The 18,692-nt window shown below is 39.3% G+C and overlaps 2 protein-coding genes across 5 annotated transcripts; one reads left to right on the forward strand and one right to left on the reverse strand.

The window, feature by feature from the left end:
- Positions 1-978: 978 nt before the first annotated feature.
- LOC121956097 (RNA-binding protein 5-like) lies at positions 979-12,947 on the reverse strand. Of its 4 annotated transcripts, none has more exons than XM_088087639.1 (25): positions 12,850-12,947; positions 11,800-11,842; positions 11,343-11,511; positions 11,061-11,204; positions 9,873-9,942; positions 9,428-9,501; positions 8,569-8,652; positions 7,343-7,403; positions 7,131-7,199; positions 6,875-7,035; positions 6,674-6,771; positions 6,239-6,326; positions 5,183-5,251; positions 5,024-5,096; positions 4,829-4,932; positions 4,573-4,702; positions 4,388-4,479; positions 4,101-4,283; positions 3,861-4,010; positions 2,881-2,955; positions 2,605-2,784; positions 1,968-2,042; positions 1,782-1,882; positions 1,560-1,689; positions 979-1,386 (listed from the first exon to the last, which is right to left on the reverse strand). In XM_088087639.1, exons 2-25 carry the CDS (start codon positions 11,814-11,816, stop codon positions 1,261-1,263), a joined length of 2,523 nt encoding a protein of 840 aa, XP_087943765.1. In that variant the 5' UTR covers positions 11,817-11,842; positions 12,850-12,947; the 3' UTR covers positions 979-1,260. The 4 variants fall into 4 exon arrangements, with proteins under 4 accessions (XP_087943765.1, XP_087943758.1, XP_042360145.1 ...); XM_088087632.1 differs by having other exon boundaries at positions 7,131-7,202; XM_042504211.2 differs by having other exon boundaries at positions 11,061-11,207.
- A 1,795-nt stretch (positions 12,948-14,742) lies between these two features.
- emc3 (ER membrane protein complex subunit 3) lies at positions 14,743-18,467 on the forward strand. Its single transcript, XM_042496122.2, has 9 exons — positions 14,743-14,987; positions 15,362-15,533; positions 15,647-15,704; positions 15,844-15,937; positions 16,564-16,668; positions 16,797-16,878; positions 17,001-17,080; positions 17,481-17,563; positions 17,647-18,467. The coding sequence occupies exons 2-9, from the start codon at positions 15,379-15,381 to the stop codon at positions 17,773-17,775; spliced, it is 786 nt and encodes a 261-aa protein (XP_042352056.1). The 5' UTR covers positions 14,743-14,987; positions 15,362-15,378; the 3' UTR covers positions 17,776-18,467.
- Positions 18,468-18,692: the final 225 nt, after the last annotated feature.

Raw genomic sequence — 18,692 nt, forward strand, 5'->3', positions numbered from 1 at the left:
CCATAGTTGAGGCTGAAGCTGTCTAAAGCATACGAAACATTGTTTTTAATATGACCGCTTAAATTCAAGGTTCCATACTATTTCAGGTTTATATTAGTATTTTGGGTTTCTGCTACATTTATTTTTTTTTTCATATTTTCATGTTCAAAAAACATTTTCCCCACTTTTTTGGCACTTTGAATTTAAGTCCCCCTTCCGAAAAAGCTGAATGTGATTTGACTGATCAGTGTTTCAGATCCGAGTTGTGCTTTAACACTTTATGTCACATTCCCACATTAGTGGCCGAGGCTACCACACAAGGTGCCACCCGCTACTCCGTTAAGCGTTCATACCCATTTCCCCAAAGATGCTTTGACATGTGGACTGGAGGAGCCGTGGATTGAACCACCGATCTTTCCATATGTGACCGACCCATTTTACCTCCTAAGCCACCGCTGTCCTTTCTACCTTTATGACCATTTCACTGAAATTTCGATACTATGCAATAGCCTGGGTCCATGTTCACTTTCTGACAGCTGATGTCATTAACATACACTGCAAACAAATTCCAACAGTAAAAATACAAATGGTACCCATTTATATTGTTTATATTGTCAAGTTCAAAATGGTCTTCATAGTATAGTTGTGACATCACAACCTCTCCTAAGTCCTTATGGCTCATTTGAAGGCATTTTCTTAACACGGACTGTGTGCATTTCTCTGTGGATAGAGCGTTTTGATACTTTCACAGTATCGATATATTACCTTTATGTGCTTTACATTTTTAAAAAATTGACCTTTTACAATACGAGACCTTTAAGTCCCCACTCCCAAGACTATATATCCATGTCATGAAAGAAACATACTCAACCTGCAGATCAACATCAACATGGAACTCAGTGGTGCCATTTAATAAAAGAAGAGGTCTGTTTTCTATTATGATATTTTTCTTATAACAAGATGCTTTTTTGTAAAGCAAGAAAATACTACAGATAACTATTGTAGAGCACAAAGGTCAGGTTTAATTGTCACATTGATTCTTCAGAGTTTCACAGAAAGAAGACCTCAGCGGGTCCACATAATTTTATATACAAACACTATACAACATTTACAGATTCAATCAACTGAAAACATATTTTGGTGACAAAATATCTAGCTCTATAAAACAAAACTATAATTTATATACATAGAGAAGATAGAAATTACAGTTTGAGTCTGTGCAGTTTCCTTTTCACAGTCATTTGGCCACACCATTAATATTTCCCATTTCAGTCTGATTACTCACTCTATCTCAGTGAAGCGTGCGAACATGGCTTTACGAACTGCATCCTTGTAGGTGTCGGATGCAGAGAGTTCATACGAGCTCCCTTTAATACCCAAGCCTGTGCCCTTGGTCCTTAATGAAGCCTGTGGGGAGAAGACGGTTATTAGAGGAGACAGATTGGATGCAGGTAGTCCTCAGGTAAGAGTGCTAATTGCTTTGTGAGTGAAAAAGAACTCACTGACATGCATATTCCATCTGTTAGGAGCTAAGAGATGAGAGTATTATTATGAGGAAAAAAAATTGTTAGCCTTCTTACAGAGATGGGAGCGGTGATGCCCTGCTGGTGGCGCCCCAGACCTTTGCCTTCCTTCCAGCCCATCGCTTGCAACATTTTGTTCCCAATGTTATCGCTTGTAAGGCCGTCTTTGGTAGGCTGCTCATAGCTTCTATTTATGGGGAATGACAGGAGATGTTAGGTATTAAATTTCACAGATGCAGTGAGAGTTCATTCCACATTTCATTTCATTCTTACACTCACACTGTAGGTGTTGGCGGTTGATAGAATTTCTTCTTTGGTGCAGGAGGTTCGGGAACACCGTACTTCTCCCTTCTCTCTGCAGCTCTGTCTCTGTATTTCAGCTGTTGAAATGACCATAAAACACATTGATCAATGTGTCCTTATTGACAAAAAAAAGCTGATAGAGAAAATTCTTGAGCAAAATACCTCAGTTTCTTTCCTCTCCAGCTCCTCCAGCTCAGCTTCCGTGAGTTTCGATCTTCTCTGAATTTCCAAGTTTTGCTTAAACATTTTAAAACAACTTTAATTCCCATTGTTTATCATAGTGTACTGTAAATGCATTAAAATGCCAAAAAAGACAGAACAAAAATGGCTTATTCAGACTGAAGTCAAAATTTCGTGTAAACTCCCTTTACACATAGAACCTCTTAAACTCTATTTTGAAGTTTTCTTAAATAATCTTCTAGTGTACCAGGAGATTAATATTGTAAATCTCATATTGTCTTTCCAAGAGAATTCAAAACATGCTAAGTGGAAAAGGAGGCCAATTTTAGCCTGTTTAAATTCAGACATATTTGCAATTTAAATACAGCGCAAATATTTTCTGTATGTGCTGATTATACTTTAGTAAAGAGAATTAATATGTATGATCATTATAACCTTGCTGAAATAATAAAGTTAAAGGTGGCCAAAGACTTTTGCACACAATGTATGTTCAAGACAGTATATAATCAATATTGTCCTCTGTGCTTTATATTGAAGCTTGATATGTTAAACAGATGGCAGCGCTGAGAATATTCGGAGCTTCGTGCAGACTGAGCGCCCGCTGTGTCACCATCCTCACCTTGTGAAGGTCGGAGAGCTGCTGGTGACGCAGCAGAGCGTCCTTGGTGGGGAACTGCCGTCGACACAGCAGGCAAACCATCTTCTTCCAATCTGTAATTTTTTCGTCCTCATCCGCTGCTCTATCTGAGCCACCCTCCTCTGGATCACTGTCTCCATTGTAAGCAGCAACCAGGCTGCTCTGCAATATGAGAATAGAAAAAGGGTTAAATGTAATGAGATTTGTTTTAATTAATAATTGTAGAGTGGGGAAAAAAAGGCAAAGACACAAACTAACCTTTGCCGAAGTGTCCTGCTCTGTGATCTTGGTTTGTTCGTTCATGAAAGATGGCATCTCAAAGCCTCCCATTTGCTAAAAAGGGAAACAAGAAATAATACAAATAAGCTATATGATCATATGACTGTCTACAACACAAATGACAATCTCTCATCTTATGTTAATTATGAATAAAAAAGCCACTGGTTTGGGGTTTAAAATCCCCTCACACATGCACTGGAGACCTGAAATTGTTTTTTTGTTTTTTTTTTAATTAAGTTTTATAATGAAGTATGTGAGAACGCAAATGTCTGAATCAGTTAGACTGGACATTAAATTGACTTTATCCTGCTAGCTCCCTAGTAAAAAGTCTGTGTAATGTGCAACTGAGCTCATGTGTGAATAGAGTGGACAATTGTCCAGAAAAAATCACAGCGAGCAAGAGGGTATGTGGATCTCGTGTGAAACCAGAAGAAAACAAATATCAGAGGACGAAAAAGAAGCATCATCTATACAAAAAAAAGTCTATGAAAAATATCTAACTCGAGGGATACAGACAGTTGGGAACATCTGTCGGTAAGGGCCGATGCCAAAATCAGCAGGCAAACACCACGAGATTCTGCGGTTTATGACCAAGTTACAGACAGGCTACGTGACTGTGGTGTAATCCGTGTCATGTCCTGCCTCCTGCACTCTCTAACCAGCCGCCACCCCTCGCCTAAACCAAAGGGAGCATTTCCTGTAGGTGAAAATGCTTCTAACACAAACAAAGAGAAACTCTGGACATTGTCTGGAGATCATTTGAGAAAATATCAGTCGGCTAATATCAGTCATACAAACTCAAGATCAAAATGGCAAAAAACAAAAAAATTAATTAGAGGGTTTAGTTCTCATTCACACATACAAAAAATTACAGTATGAATCTGAATTAATGAACCTTCCCAGTTAATTAATTGATCTCAAGCAAAACACACTTAGGCCTAGTGGAGACGACTAAATACCTTTTTCTCAAAGAGGGAGAAACCTGCATCGGCTGCTGCAGACTCTCTTCTCTCTTCCTCCCTGGACGCTCCGCTGCCTTGGAAACTGCTCTTAAAACTTTCTTTTTGCTTATTTAAGGTTTTTGCCCAGCGCTCCATGTCCTTTGCAATCTGCAATCAAATCAACAGTCATTACATATATCATTTGAATGACAAGTTAAGAGCCATACATTAAAAAAATAAAAATAAAGCAGCATTTACCTGCTGTGCAGACTTGCTTTTGGGCTTGTCCTTTTTCTCTTTGGGCTCTTTACTGTTTGTGGTTGAGGAACTGTTAGCTGACACTTGTTCTGTGCTCGTGTCTGATTCAGTCGGTGCAGGGATGTATGCCTCCTTCTCACTGTCCCAGTAGAGGTACTGCTGGGTCTCCGAGTTGTAGTAGTACTATTCATTACAAGCAGAGAAAAGACTTTATAATCTCTTTTGGATAAAATAAATGACATACAAATGCAGTGTTCGGCAGTATATTACAGTAACGGGGTACATACTTGGCTGCTGGGATCATAGTACAGGCCAGTCTGTGGATCATAATAGTAACCTGAAGACTCATCATACTGGTATGTGGAGGTATCAGGGGCAGCTACAGATACAATGAAAAAAAAACATGCCTCACTAATTACACAAAATGAATTTTAGGTTGATGCAGGGGGCCAAAGTAGCCAACTAATCTCACCTGTAGTTTTAGAAGTTGGGGCAGCACAGACAGCAGCTGCAACTGTAGAAGCTGCCTGTGTTACCAGTGGTGCAGCGCTAACACTAGCAATCTGTTGTGCTGCATCAACGGGCCTCACTAACTGATGTGACTGCAAATGAGGGGGGAAAAAATCATTAGTTACTTTTGCAGCCATCATGAAACGCGTGATAAGTGGTAAATTAGAAATCAGTAGTTGTGTTTAAGTACATAGAAGCCGTGTTAATACACCATCTACCTGTATGGCTGGCTGGCTGATAATAACAGGTTGGTAAACCTGAGCCGTCTGGGATATGACCACAGCTGTGGCTGCTGGGATCAATGTCTTCATTCCTGGAGCAGCTAAAGATTGATAGTAATGATAGATTAGCAGACCCAGCCATAGTGTCAAAATCTGTCAGAATTTCTCTGATGGATCCACCTCTCTTATTACCTCCGAGTAATCCATCTCCAATGACAGGAGCCAATGCTTCAGGCTGCTGCTGCCACACTTGATAACTTTGTCCCTGCATCACAGGGAAGAAACGTTACGTCAATCACTGGCCTGTCTTGTTAAAGTTACTTTCGAAATCAAAGTAAACTGTAAACGGACCTGTGTTTGCTGTGCATAGCCCTCTGGTAGAGCTACATAGTCAGAGGTGGCACCTGAACCTTGCTGTAACTACAAGAAAATACAGGAGACAAGAGCAAAGTCAGCAACAACAGACAAGAACCCTAATTTAAACTTTAGTAAGACATCAAATTAAAATTGGCATATTTAAGGTTTAATAGTTCTGATTTTGTTTAAGTGGGGTTGTATTGGGTACTTATCCATAGTCATTGTACGTCCTACATTAAATGGCAGTCGGCAACCCCCAAGTTTGAAAAAGCAGGCTGGAGCATCGACACAGATGCTAAGCAATGCACTGCTGTGGATGGGGGCAGCAGCAAAACATATTCAGACAATTAAAAGGGGAACTGAAGCTGTTATCTAGGCTCTGCCGCGGACTCCACAACAAAAAGAGTCATTTTTAAAAATAAATAAAGTCTGCACACAAGAAAATGCTCCCATCAACGCTTATTAAATTACTAGTAAATTATTATTAATTATTCCACACGTGTGACGTTTTGGGCCACAGCCCGTCTTTAGACGTGAGAGTGCAGACACACCCCATAAATAACATGAACAGGTCACCTGACAGGTCATGAAGATCCAATACAATAAAAGTGTCATGAGACAAAACAAAGACATTAATGGTGCAAACACATGAGGTCACTTGCAGTGAAACCCTTTTGTTTTGTTATGTTTTTTTCATGAGTGTTTGCACCATTAAGGTCTTTGTCCTCTGATATTGATTTTTTTTTGGAGGTTAAAACACATTTTGCTGCAGCTGCCATCCACCGCAGTACATTGCAGAACTATCTCATTCAACATCAGAACTATCCGTTTAAGCGCCAATTTAATTAAAAATTAATCAAATGTTGTTTTCTCCGTAGGCTTAGCATAACAGCAAACATTTTTCATTACAGGAAGTTAACCGATTTATCCTTAGTCTTCTTTTTCCTTTTAAAAGGTATCATCTCGGCAAGGATGCCTGATTAAAAATTTTAAATGCAACAAATTCAAACGATTTAGAAATACAAAACAGCACAACTTAAACCCCGATACCTGGCTGGATGACCACTGAGCGGCAGCGATGGCTGTGCTGGCAACAGAGAGAGCACTGGCTCTGATCCCATCAGGCTGCGCTGAGTCTCTGGAAAAAGGACACAGTGTGATCAGTTAAGCCTTAATTGTAGCACAGGCAGGGTGAAAATTTGTTCTTTGTTTGCGTTAACCACGTTTGCATTTAAGGATCAAACCTGCCTGCAGGACCAAATCAGCACTCTCCCACAAAATGTGATTAGGAATTTTTAGAATAAGTGAACACGTTTTCATCTCATTTTTACCACAACAGAAGTGAATAAGAAGAAATCTTAACAGTGTGTGGTAAAAATTCCCACATGGTGCAGTTTACACAGCGCGGCTTTCAAAAGAGCTTATATGTGCTATATTCTATTGCTGGAGAGCTGATTCAAACAGTATGTGTGTGTGATGACTCACTTCCTAGCGCTCTTGGCATAATCCACACCAATTGTTTTTCCATCCAGTTTCAGAGGCGGCTGAAGGCTCTGAAGAATGGTGAGCAGCTGAGAAGCCTCCTGTGCAGGAAGTGAAAATGCAAGATTGTCAAAGGCGTGAACACCCCCACAGAAACATACGCACTTATATCATGACAACATATTGATTACAGACATAACATACCAAGGGAGATGAGAGCTGAACAAAGGCAAAGCCTCTATTCTGTCCTGTTTGCTTGTCTTTGATGAGGCGGATGTTGCCCGCTGACAGGTTTGCATAGGGGGCCAATATGTTCAAAATCCCATCAACAGTAGAAAGAGGGGCAATATTTCTCAAAATTATTGCTGTAAATAAAAAAAAAACATGAATACGTGTTAAATATGTTTACAGGAGCACCCGACTATTTAATTATGTGGTATAAAAAAAAAATTACACTCACTGTCTCCATTGTAATCTCCTGCCTGTTGAGACTCAGTATTTAAACCACTAAGTCCTGGTGACTCTCCATCTACTGTCAGCAGTTACAAAGCAGAGTGACACATAGGCTACCATTAATTAGTGCAAGCCACTTAAACAGTGCAGGACACAGTGAAAGGTACTTACAAAGAAGAACAAACACAATACATTTGGTTCGTTTAAGTGACAACTCACCAACTTTGGCTGCTCCACACCTGAAACACTTCAGCCTCTTCCGGAAATTGTAGAGACCACACTGCGATGAAACAAAGACAGTGTTGTAGTCTTTTTGTTTTAAGAGAAAGAGAAATATTCTGGGATCACAGTGTAGCACCTAAAGCACACATGCAAAAGACTTATTTACAAATTAGTGCTTAACACCGTCATACAAGCGAAACCGTGACAGTGGGGTTGTATGATGATAGTTATTGTCTTCCTACATTAGATGGCAGTTGGAATGCCCCAAGTTTTGAGAAAGGAGTTGTGAAGCCATGTACCACTGTGGATGGCGGGCAGTAACAAAACATATTTTAGCCACCAAAAAAGTCAATATCAGTCCGAGTGTACGCTATATATATATGGGATATTTACACTGTTTACCTTGCCGTTAGACAGTCCCATCCGATGGGGAACTTGAGCCATTATATAACCATCTGTGCTCTCTTCAGAGCCACCAAACTTCTTTAACAGTCTGTAATTTTACCTCACAGATCACAGGAGTTGCTGATTTACTTCTGTCTTTATCAGCTGGGTCGTTTTTGATGTTGTGTGACTTGAGTGAATCCCAACTATCCCTAAAACAACAAAGTCAAACAATAACACAAACCAACCAACTGATCGAGGCAGCGGCGGACCAGCAGCTCCTATGAGGTAAAAATGACTGGTTTTGTCAAAAGGAGTTTGGTGGCTTCGAAGAGAGCATACATGGATATAACGGCTTCAGTCAAACATCAAAAATGGCTGTCTGATGGCAAGGTAAAGCAGCTAAAATATTCTGAAAATAACGCAGGGGCCTTCATTTTTTTGGTGGTTAAAATGCATTTCTCTGCAACCCATGTCCAAAGCAGTACATTGCTTAGCTTCCGTGTCAGTACTTCTGCCAGCTTCTCCAAACTGGGAGCAAACCAGCCGCACTCTACTGTAAGTCATACACTGACTATGGATAAGTACCTCATTTAAGCCCTCTTTAAAATAAATGAATAAACTATCCCTTTAATGTCTTTTATAAAGATTTTCTTTTTTTTTCTTTTATACTAACTCTAGTTTTTACTCAGTGTATGACCCAGGTATGTTGTTTTACTCGTGTTTTACTCCTCATCACCCCAACCTTTCCTTATCTTCCGACAGAACTGTGCAATGTGCCCTGTAGCTGTGCAAAAGGCAAAGAAAGGTTACTTAAACTAGTGACAAATTCCACTCACTGCATTGCAAAGCCAGTTTTCAAACTTCTGTCTCCTGTTGCTGTAGTGCACCGCAATGTTCTTCCCCTGGATGACCAGCTTGTTCTGCGAAGCCAAAAAGTTAACAGTTATTTCATATTCCCACGAGAAGAGTGAGAGCAGCAGCTGGAGCGGGAAAGAGCGGCTAGGCTTACACTCTTAGCTGCTTGGGTAGAGTGTCTCAGGGAGTAAAAGGGGAACAGAGGTAGAGAGTGAAGTTCAGAGAGAAAGCTGCAGGTCTGTGTGTGAGGGAATGAGTTCTCAAAAAAGAAAGAAAAAAAAAGATCTAAGTGTTTGGGATCGGAGTGCTGCCAGCTCGTCCATGTCTCACTCCACTCTTCGGATTTTTAATGGAGATGAGAAAATATCCAAGTGACTGAGCTGGAGCAGGATGTGCTATGGAACCACTCGATGGTCGGTTCACTCTGTGAACACCAAGTATACTCCTTTCTTAAGGAGAGGCAAAAGGCTAACTGAGCTTATGGTCTTAAATATTCTCTCGCAGAGCATTTTGGTGAATATTTGAAACAGAACAGACAAAAGCTTTCACTGCATTTCCAAAAGAAAAACCCTTTAAACATCAACATCAAGCAGTTGAGACTATTCCATCTGTACAGCTGCTGCACTAAATCAATCAGCTAAGAGTGTGATATCAAAAATGTTTACCTCTGATATCACAGTTTTGAGTGACCAAATACATTCCTGAAACTAAATACTGACAGTGTCTTAGCTTTGTATACTGCAAATATGCACAACTCTTAATGATCAGTCACTCATGTATCGGTTCACTGGGGCTCTAATCTCCAAGAATAAATCTAAACTTGGTGATTGTTGAGGCAACCTGATTGGTCTCCATCCACCGGGTAGAATCTTGCAAGTGATAAAACTCCACGAAGGCGAAACCTCGGCTTATACCTAGAGACAGCATTCAAATATAGACGGGAGGCGTGTTAGTTAGAATGCTTTGGTGCAACATTCAAACTCACAATGGGCTTTGTACAGTCCAGTTCAAATCAAACACGGAGGTGGGAGGGGTGCTTACAAGGTCAAGGGGGTGGTGGCAGATTTTGTTTACCATAACATGTAATGTCTGTACAGAAATGGGAGGGGACAGTACATTCAATTACCTCCTTACCTGACAATATCATCAAGACCAGACTATGTGACACAAATAATCTTCTGACAGTTGTAACATGTGGCTTTTTTCAGGGATTGGAATAAAAAAAGAGGCAAAGCGGGCTTGTGAGACAGAATGTGGAGGTGATTGTGAGACATTTGACACTCACCTGTCCTTTTCTTCATCAAGCGTATGTCCACAGGCTGGGGCCCCTGCAGCTGCTCGAGCGCTGAGCGGATCTGGAGAAATTAGGCAGAGGGTCAGATTTATCTGTTCTTTTTCCACTGTCTTATGTTGCTTTTACAGCATTTTGCAATCACAGACTGCGTAATAAAGGTGGACGACATGATAGCTCCACAAAAAGTGAAGCAAAAACATCTTGATCGCCTCCCAGTGGCTGGCTGGAGTCATAAACCACGCCTCCTCTATGGTAACAGATAGGTCACACTAAACATCAAATACATTTTTCCTAATGATGTTTTGTCATTTCAGGTTGTTCTGATGTACATTCGGGTATTCATTTTTCTGGTGCATTTGGTTTTTATCAGTTATTTAATGATAGAAAATTGGGGTTTGACGTCATGATTGACAGCTGTGTGTGCCAATGTCTGCGCTCCTGATCAGTGATGCTAAGCATGTCTGGTCGAAAAAGGTGTATGGGCAGGAATTTGAGGCTGTGGATATTGTTGCAGGTTCTGGCTCCAAATGACATCACCAGCACAAAATGGCAGCATATCCAGGATATTTTGGCTTCATTTTTGTTTAGTGTGCATACGCAGACATCTTTATACAGCCTTTATTCCCCATCAGTTTCACTAACATACAGCTAACACTTTTATCAAACTTTACGACATGGCTCCATTTTTAGAAATAATCAGCTGCTTTTTTCCTTACAAACTTAGTCAGAAATCAGCTGAAAATACAACTTACAAATACAACTGCACAAACTTCCTGCACAAACCGTCAGAACTTGTGGTAAAGCCAGACCAGTACGGCCAAAAACTCCCACAATCAGCTGCTTGATGACGGATAAATTGTCGTGCCAGCCCAAATGTTAAACAGATTAGTGCAGAAGCCGCCTCATGAGTTTTACAATTTAAATTTATTTGCATCCACAAAGGATCTCAGATGTGAATTCATAACTTTACACCCATCCCGGTTCAGTGAACAGACTTAAGCTTTGCTCTAAAAGCTGACAGCCTGCACCCCTCTGCCTCTGACGTCGTCACACTCTTTACAAGGTTTCGCTGTTACTTCTGAAAAATGAACCAAAAGGCGGCAGCTCTACCCTGTCTCTCTCTGTGCAGCTTAACCCTTAAAAAGCATCAGGGAGACTCAGTGAGACTTGTTTGCTTACATCATCCTCAGTGACATGAAGAGAGAGACCCCTCAGCATAATAGTCTTGCTCTCCTCCTCCTGCTCCATTTTGTAGTCCTGGTCTGGGTAATCCCCATCATATTCGTCATCGGATCTATCACTACTGCGTCGTTTCCGGCCCCTCTGCTGCAAACAAACCAGAGCAAATACTGCTATTATTATTACGTTTTCTCGGAGTCGGAGTGAAACTAGATGACAGTTCTGTTTCTGTTGCAGGTGTGAAAGAAACATGAGCTTACAAAGGCATTTCGGCTCACTCACCTCTGGACTGTCTCTGTCTCTGCGCTCGTCGAAGCGCTCTCTGTGTCTATCATCATCCCATCGTCGATCATAATCCCTCTCCACATCTCTGCTCCGTCTTTCATGCCATTCTGGATCATCTCTCCTCCCATCAGGACCATATCTTCCACTACGTTCACCCCGACTAAGCCTGAAATACAAAATGGGTGTCACTATAAAAAATACTGAATATGTGACTTATTTTTTTTATTATGTTAGATTTTATTTGTCTATTCACACAATTCTCAAATATTATCATCTTAAATGTAGCTTCTGCTTATCCCTGGCTTTACACACCACACATATGCAATTAAGGGGGGTTGCACAGAGTCAGCCATAATATGATGCAACTGGAGCAACGGCACCTCGGCAGTGCCCAGGAGGTGAACTGGCACCCGTCAAGCATCCAGTCGACTGCTCTGCATTATGTTCATCTTACCTTTTATCAGCTCCCATGGTTTAATATAGAGGATCAAGGAACTCTGTAGAAAAATCAAAGAGTTTTCAACCATGAAATCACTATCAAAAATATCTTCAGCTGCTGTTAAACATCAGGAAAAACCTCAGAGATTGAAAGGTTAACTCTTTAAAAATTGGAGCATAATCGCTTTTCTGGTGCTGCTTTACAACTCCGTTTAAATCATTTAAAGCTTTGAACCTACAGCAAATCAGTGCAATTTCTCACAAAAACATAAAAAAGCCACAAGCAACTTGGTAAGAAATGTCCATGAATTGCAAGAAATTTGGAGATTTATAAAGTCGTTTTTAAAATGCTAGGGAAAAATGTCTAGGAAATAAATCTACTGACAAACTATATTATAATTATCTTAATTACATATTTAAATTACATTACAGAATTATTATACACTTTCAAGCATTTCCTTGTTTGCCTGTTATAACTTTCCTGTTCTCTGTATTTTTTAGTTACGTCTTTTATTTATTTATTATTTACTAATTTTCAGGTAATTGTATTGTAATTTTTACTTTTTCTTGCCAAAAAAAAAAAAAATCCACTCATTTGCTCTGTCATTGTTCATTTCCTTCCATGTTTTTGGAAGAAACAAAGCCAGTTTGCTAAGGTTTCAAAGGGTCAAAGATTATGACCTGTGCCTTTATTTGCTTTGAAATTATTCAGCTATAAAGCAGATTTGTCATGAATACTTTTCAATAAAAAAAACATACACTAAAGCAGTGGATGTTATTACAAAATGTTAAAATTTCTAGAACATCGTTACATTCCGATGTGACTGGTCTACTAATCGTTAAACGATCAGATCAGACTGTTTTTCTTTTTTAATTATCCAGCGACAACCTGCTGAGATAAGCGGCCCTGCGCTAACACAGCAGCAGCCGGGCCGGTTTAGCTGTGTGCGAGTAGCGTTAGCTTACACGTTTAATGCCGTATGAATTATCTAGCGTCGCCCTAAATAACTCATATTACATCAGTCGAAACGACAAATATAAACCAGAGATCTTTCGTGCTACATACCGTATAAAAGCGCAGACTGCTGATGATGTTTTTTTATCTGGTTCTTCCGGTCAGCAGGACCGTCTTCTTCTCTGTTTCATAAGTGAGAACAAACACAATCACTGCGCCACACCGCCACCCACTGACACATGCATCTGCACTGCATCCCCGTGAAATTAGAAATTACCAAAACATCAGATTAAAACATGTGTTTAATATTCGACTGTGCAGAAATATATAAATAATATATAGCAGTGGATAAACAGCAACCGTTTGAATTGCCTATAACAGGGGTGGCAGGGAGCCCTTAGATGAAAGAGAGATGGAGCAAGGACTCCCTACTATGCTACATATATGGCATAAAATTAAGTTAAACTTTTCAAGCAGAGAGCCATGTTAGCCTCAGGTTACAGTCTTGCCCATTATCTGCTTTTCAGTTAGGTGAGAGAGGAAAATCTACTTCCACAAAAATAAGTTATTAATACATGGACTTTGTGTTAATTTGTATTTTGACATATACTTAAAAATAAAAAAAAAAACTTTCAAAAATTGCTTGTTTTAGTATGACATAATCCTTTTATCTTCTGCAATTTTTATTGTATAGTTGCAATTAGGATTACTGTTCTCCTTGTTTACATGCCTCATCACCATCTGTAATTCCTAAATATCTATTAATGAAACTTAATGGGAAAAAAAATTGAATTCTACACAACACTAGCGATGACTTTAAATTAAATTGTAAAGCTGTCACTTTACTCAAAATTTAGGAGCAAGGTACTAGGTGTAACCTACAACATGTCACTAATACTAACTGTATTTTTCAGTGGTGGAAAGTAACTAAGTTGATTTACTCAAGTACTGTGCTATTTCAGGTACTTGCACTTTTCCATCTTCTCCTTCCTTATACTTACAATTCAGAGGAAAGTATTACATTTTTACACCACTGCATTAATTTAATACATTTAATAATAACCGTCACTTTGTGGGTTTGTTATAAATTATAATGGATTATAATCGGTTAAGATAAGACTTTTCTTGATCCTGTAAATTTGTTAAGTTAGCCAGCAGTATAATACATAATCCAAATTATCCCCACCTTTACCAGCTGTACACATTAATACACCAATAATAGCTGGCTATCCAATGATAAAAATATTATAATTCTGAAATGGGCCATTCTGTAGGATAATGAGCATTAGAGTTTGGCAATATAAAGATATTATATTGTGTTGTGATATGAGACTATATATCGTCCTAGATATTGAATATTGTCATATTGGGATATGGAATAAAGTGAGTTTTTGATTATAAAGGTTGCATTACTGTAAAGTAATGTACTTTTCTCAACTTATCAGACAGGTCAATTTGTTTTAGTACTTACATTTACCCACTTGGTCATTATATAGACATTACTAATGATTAATGATTAAAAATTGAATTGTTTTAATATTTTTTTCAAAGTACCAGCAATCATTCCTACAACATTGTCACATCAAAGAGGGAATCTGGGAAACAAAACATTGTAATGTTCGATTCAGTCTCCCAGTTTTCGCATTAATAAGTGCTTTTGAGAAGATTTTAAGAAATCAAGATATATATATCATGTATTGAGATAGAGCCCTTAAAATAATAAATATAATAAAATAAAATAAATAATTTTCAGCCCTAATGAATACTTTTGATTCTCAATTAGCCCATTTTTCATGCCAGTAGCTACCTTTGTTAAACACAGGACTTTAATTAATTGTAGAAGAGTAATTCTACACTGTGATACTGCATGAGTATTTCTTACACCACTGGTACAGTTCGCCTTAACACAAAGAGACCTCAGGCTGTCTCAATGAGGACATCACTGGCAGGGGGACACTGGCTGGTCCGAGTGGACACTTCCCTCCATCATCGCGGGGTGGCGCTGCAGTCCCGCTGAGATGCGGATGACCTGCAGAAGCAGAAATCTGCTCTCATCCCTGAAGTCAACACCGCAGCGCGATGGCCACGGCAGTGGATGCGAATTTATAAATATTGTTGAATTTATTAAACTACCTCACAGTGCGTGTGATTTGCGTCTCCCGCAGCTGTGAAAACAGTCCAGGTGGTCTCCGCTGCGTTAGGACGACTCGCCTGCTCCCACCAACTGTGACCCGGGCATCAGGAAGAAGGTAGCCCGCTGGCTAACATTAGCCAATCACTAGCGTCAGCTGTTAATCGGTGGTAGCTTCATACATTGATGCTGCTGTTTTATTAAAAACCACACCGTTGCTACTTGTGAAGGGTAGTTTAGAGCTTCATAGCTACCATAAATGTTTCCTTAATCACACTTGCTAGCTAACGTTAGCTAACGGGGCTGACAGCTCAACCCTCGGTGGTAGCATTATATAGCTACATCTTCATTGTTAATCTGGCGATTTGTGACCAAAAAAATAAAGCCTCTCAATAGTTGGAGCAGGGTTTCAGACAGCCAAAAGTTGTGCTAAACTTGCCTGTTATTTCCTGAAAGTATGTGACGCTCGTCTCGCTGTCTCTGATTGTCTAGTTAAACTACCAGGCTGTATGGCTGAGCCGGAGCTGCTGCTCGACTCCAACATCCGACTTTGGGTGGTGTTACCCATCGTCTTCATCACCTTTCTCGTCGGGGTGATTCGGCATTATGTATCCATTCTTCTTCAAAGTGACAAGAAGTTGACGTTAGAGCAGGTTTCTGACAGGTAACTATTCTTCAGTTGTCAGGTGGATCACATTAAAACCGCAAAACAACAACAAATACCTCCCAATTGAAATTCGTCTCGATTAATATAAGTTGTTCCATCTCCAAATCCAGCCAGGTTCTTATTCGGAGCAGGATCCTCAGAGAAAATGGAAAATACATTCCCAAACAGGTAATTTCATCATCTGTCTCCAACTCATGTACAAGTTATTGCCTTTAAAATACACGCCCAACACCAAAACACCTGTCTTTGCATTTATTCTTCATAACTACAGTGTGCAATGTGACGTGAAATCTCTTGTTTGTTACAGTCTTTTTTGATGAGGAAGTTCTACTTCAATAATCAAGAAGATGGATTTTTTAAGAAGACCAAAAGAAAGGTTGTTCCACCTTCTCCAATGACAGGTAATCCTTTTAAGTATTTACCAATTAACAGGACATGATGACACAATCAGGTGTGTTATGACCCACCATGACCCTTTGTACAAGAGCCTAGTTAAAGGTCCAGCATGTAGGATTAAGGGGGATATATTGGTAAAAATTGTAGATAACATTCAAAGCTATTTTATTTGTGAATAATCAACTGAATTTAAGAATAATTGTGTTTTTGTTGTATTAGAAAGAGCCTTATATATCTACATATGGAGCAGGTTCTCATCCACAGAGTCTGTCATGTTGTTTCTACAGTAGCCCAGAACTGACAAACCAAACACTGGCTCTAGATAGAGCTATTTACGTTTTTGCATCGGGCATTATAGTTCTCAAACACATTTGGCACACAGGTGAAGTGTCAGCTGGTTGCAATCTGCAACCTCCCTGGTAAATGCTACTAATCAAACTCACTAGACCCTTAAATGAAAAATGTTTGTCAGTACTGCTTATGGGTGTATTGTGCTTAATGCCTGTATTTGTCAAAAAATACAGTTATTATGACACATTTATATATATATGTAGCAACAACAACAAAAAATCAATCCATTGCAAGACTATCAGTGAGTGCATTTTATTGTACCTTTTGTATGGTTTCACAGATCCCAGCATGCTGACAGACATGATGAAAGGAAATGTCACCAATGTGCTTCCCATGATCCTCATCGGAGGCTGGATCAACTGGACCTTTTCAGGATTTGTAACAAGTAATAATTTGTGGTGCAGAAAGTGACGTGCACAAAAAAAAGTCTTTATTCTTTCATGCTACCAGAAAAGATATTTGTTTTACATGGAAATCCTACATTGAGTTGTGTCTGTGCTCTATTTTTCACAGCTAAGGTTCCCTTCCCTCTCACACTACGCTTCAAGCCCATGCTGCAGCAAGGAATAGAGCTGCTTTCACTGGATGCTTCCTGGTAAACTCATAAAACAAGATCTGTAGAGATGTGCTGTCTTAGTCAACATGTCTGACATTGTATAAACTAGCATGTGACCTTGTTGTTATTTGTTCTTTTCGTTGTGTGTGTTTATCTTTTAGGGTGAGCTCAGCCTCATGGTATTTCCTGAACGTGTTTGGACTACGAAGCATGTACTCGTTAATTCTAGGACAAGATAATGGTAATTTTAGGATGATTTCAAGTGTTTTGTTATGGCAGTTTGTAGTTTTAGCGACAACATGAATATGTTTTAGCAACTGAAGGTTTAACAGTAATATTAATTTTGTCATGTTAACTCTTAATAATATTCAGTTGAGCTTCAGTTCTTCATGATAACAAAGACATTGTCATAGTCATTATGCTATTAGCAGGAATATAAAGATGAAAAAAATATTTAATTGTAGATTTAAGCCACACATGCATCCTGCCTACCGATATTTATATACAATTCAAGTCAGCCATATAATCTGAGTAAATCATGCAACTATAAATGTTGTAACACCTTATCTTTGCAGAAACAGCTTTGTATTCAGATGATTATTTTCCATTCCCAGATGATGATTGTTTTGGCTGTCCCACAGGTGCAGACCAGTCGAGGATCATGCAGGAGCAGATGAGCGGTGCCGCCATGGCCATGCCTGCAGATACAAATAAAGCTTTCAAGGTACACAGTGTAGTTTCAGTATAGTTAGTTAATGAGGGAGGGCTTTGCTCAGTTGTTCATGTGATGTCTGTCCCTGTTTTCAGGCTGAGTGGGAGGCGCTGGAACTGACCGATCACCAGTGGGCACTGGAGAGTGTAGAGGAGGATCTGATGAGCAGAGAGCTGGACTTTGATGGCATGTTTAGCAAGGAGCTGCCAAGTGGCATCTTCTGATGGCCTGCTCACTTATACTTGGAGCCTTCAATTTGAATTTTGACCATTGCAGGGATTTGTTTTTTGGTTAAAGCCACAGAGATGGGACAAATCCCTTCATGTTATGCAAAGTTTACATTCACTTATGTGTGGTCCTTGTCTTTTCACATGTATTTACCTTTCCATTACTGTCCATAGAATATCTGAAATGACTTACACTGGTTTTGCTGCTGTATCATGCATATTTGAAAGCATTGCTTTATTTCACCTTTTGAGACAATGATGTTTGGGAGAAACGAAGTAGCTTTTTGCTTATTGGAGTGCATCATTAGCTTGCAGCTGTAGTTATGCCATCGTAAAGCCATTAGGTGATAGAATGTGAACTACCTTGTGCTTATTTTTTCTTATGTCATGCATAACACAATTTTAATATGCTTCATGTTCAAACACTAGGACACACCCATTTTCCATTTTTGAATGATGTTTATTTAATAATAACAATCTTTAATGACTCCTTTGTTACTGCATAGATAGATCAGCTGTTCTCCGTCAGCTGCCGCAATTTGGAAGTACTTAGACCCAGAACTGATTAGTTGTTGGCTGAGAATGTTTGTGTGATTGAAATATTGTGTTTTTTTTGAGGTATGTAGATGGTTTATTTTGTAATGTAACTCCCCTGTGTTTTGTACAGAATAAAGCCTGTTTTGACAAGATACCTGTTTTTTTCTTTGTTGCAATTCATCCCAACACATAAAAAATACATTAAAGGGTAACTGCCATTTTTAACCCTTCCCCTATTTTCCCATGGTTTTGTGTCTAAGTTGCTGATGTGAATGTTATATTTTGAAAATGGTCAAGTAGAGAGAGAGGGCTACAGCTTGCGATATAACTAGGTGGGGCAATTGTGCATCATCATTGTATGTCCATTAAAAGTGGTA

Source organism: Plectropomus leopardus, chromosome 2 (assembly GCF_026936395.1).
Source record: "Plectropomus leopardus strain MGB_pleo_1.0 chromosome 2, ASM2693639v1, whole genome shotgun sequence".
In the NCBI taxonomy this organism is placed as follows: Eukaryota; Metazoa; Chordata; class Actinopteri; order Perciformes; family Serranidae; genus Plectropomus; species Plectropomus leopardus.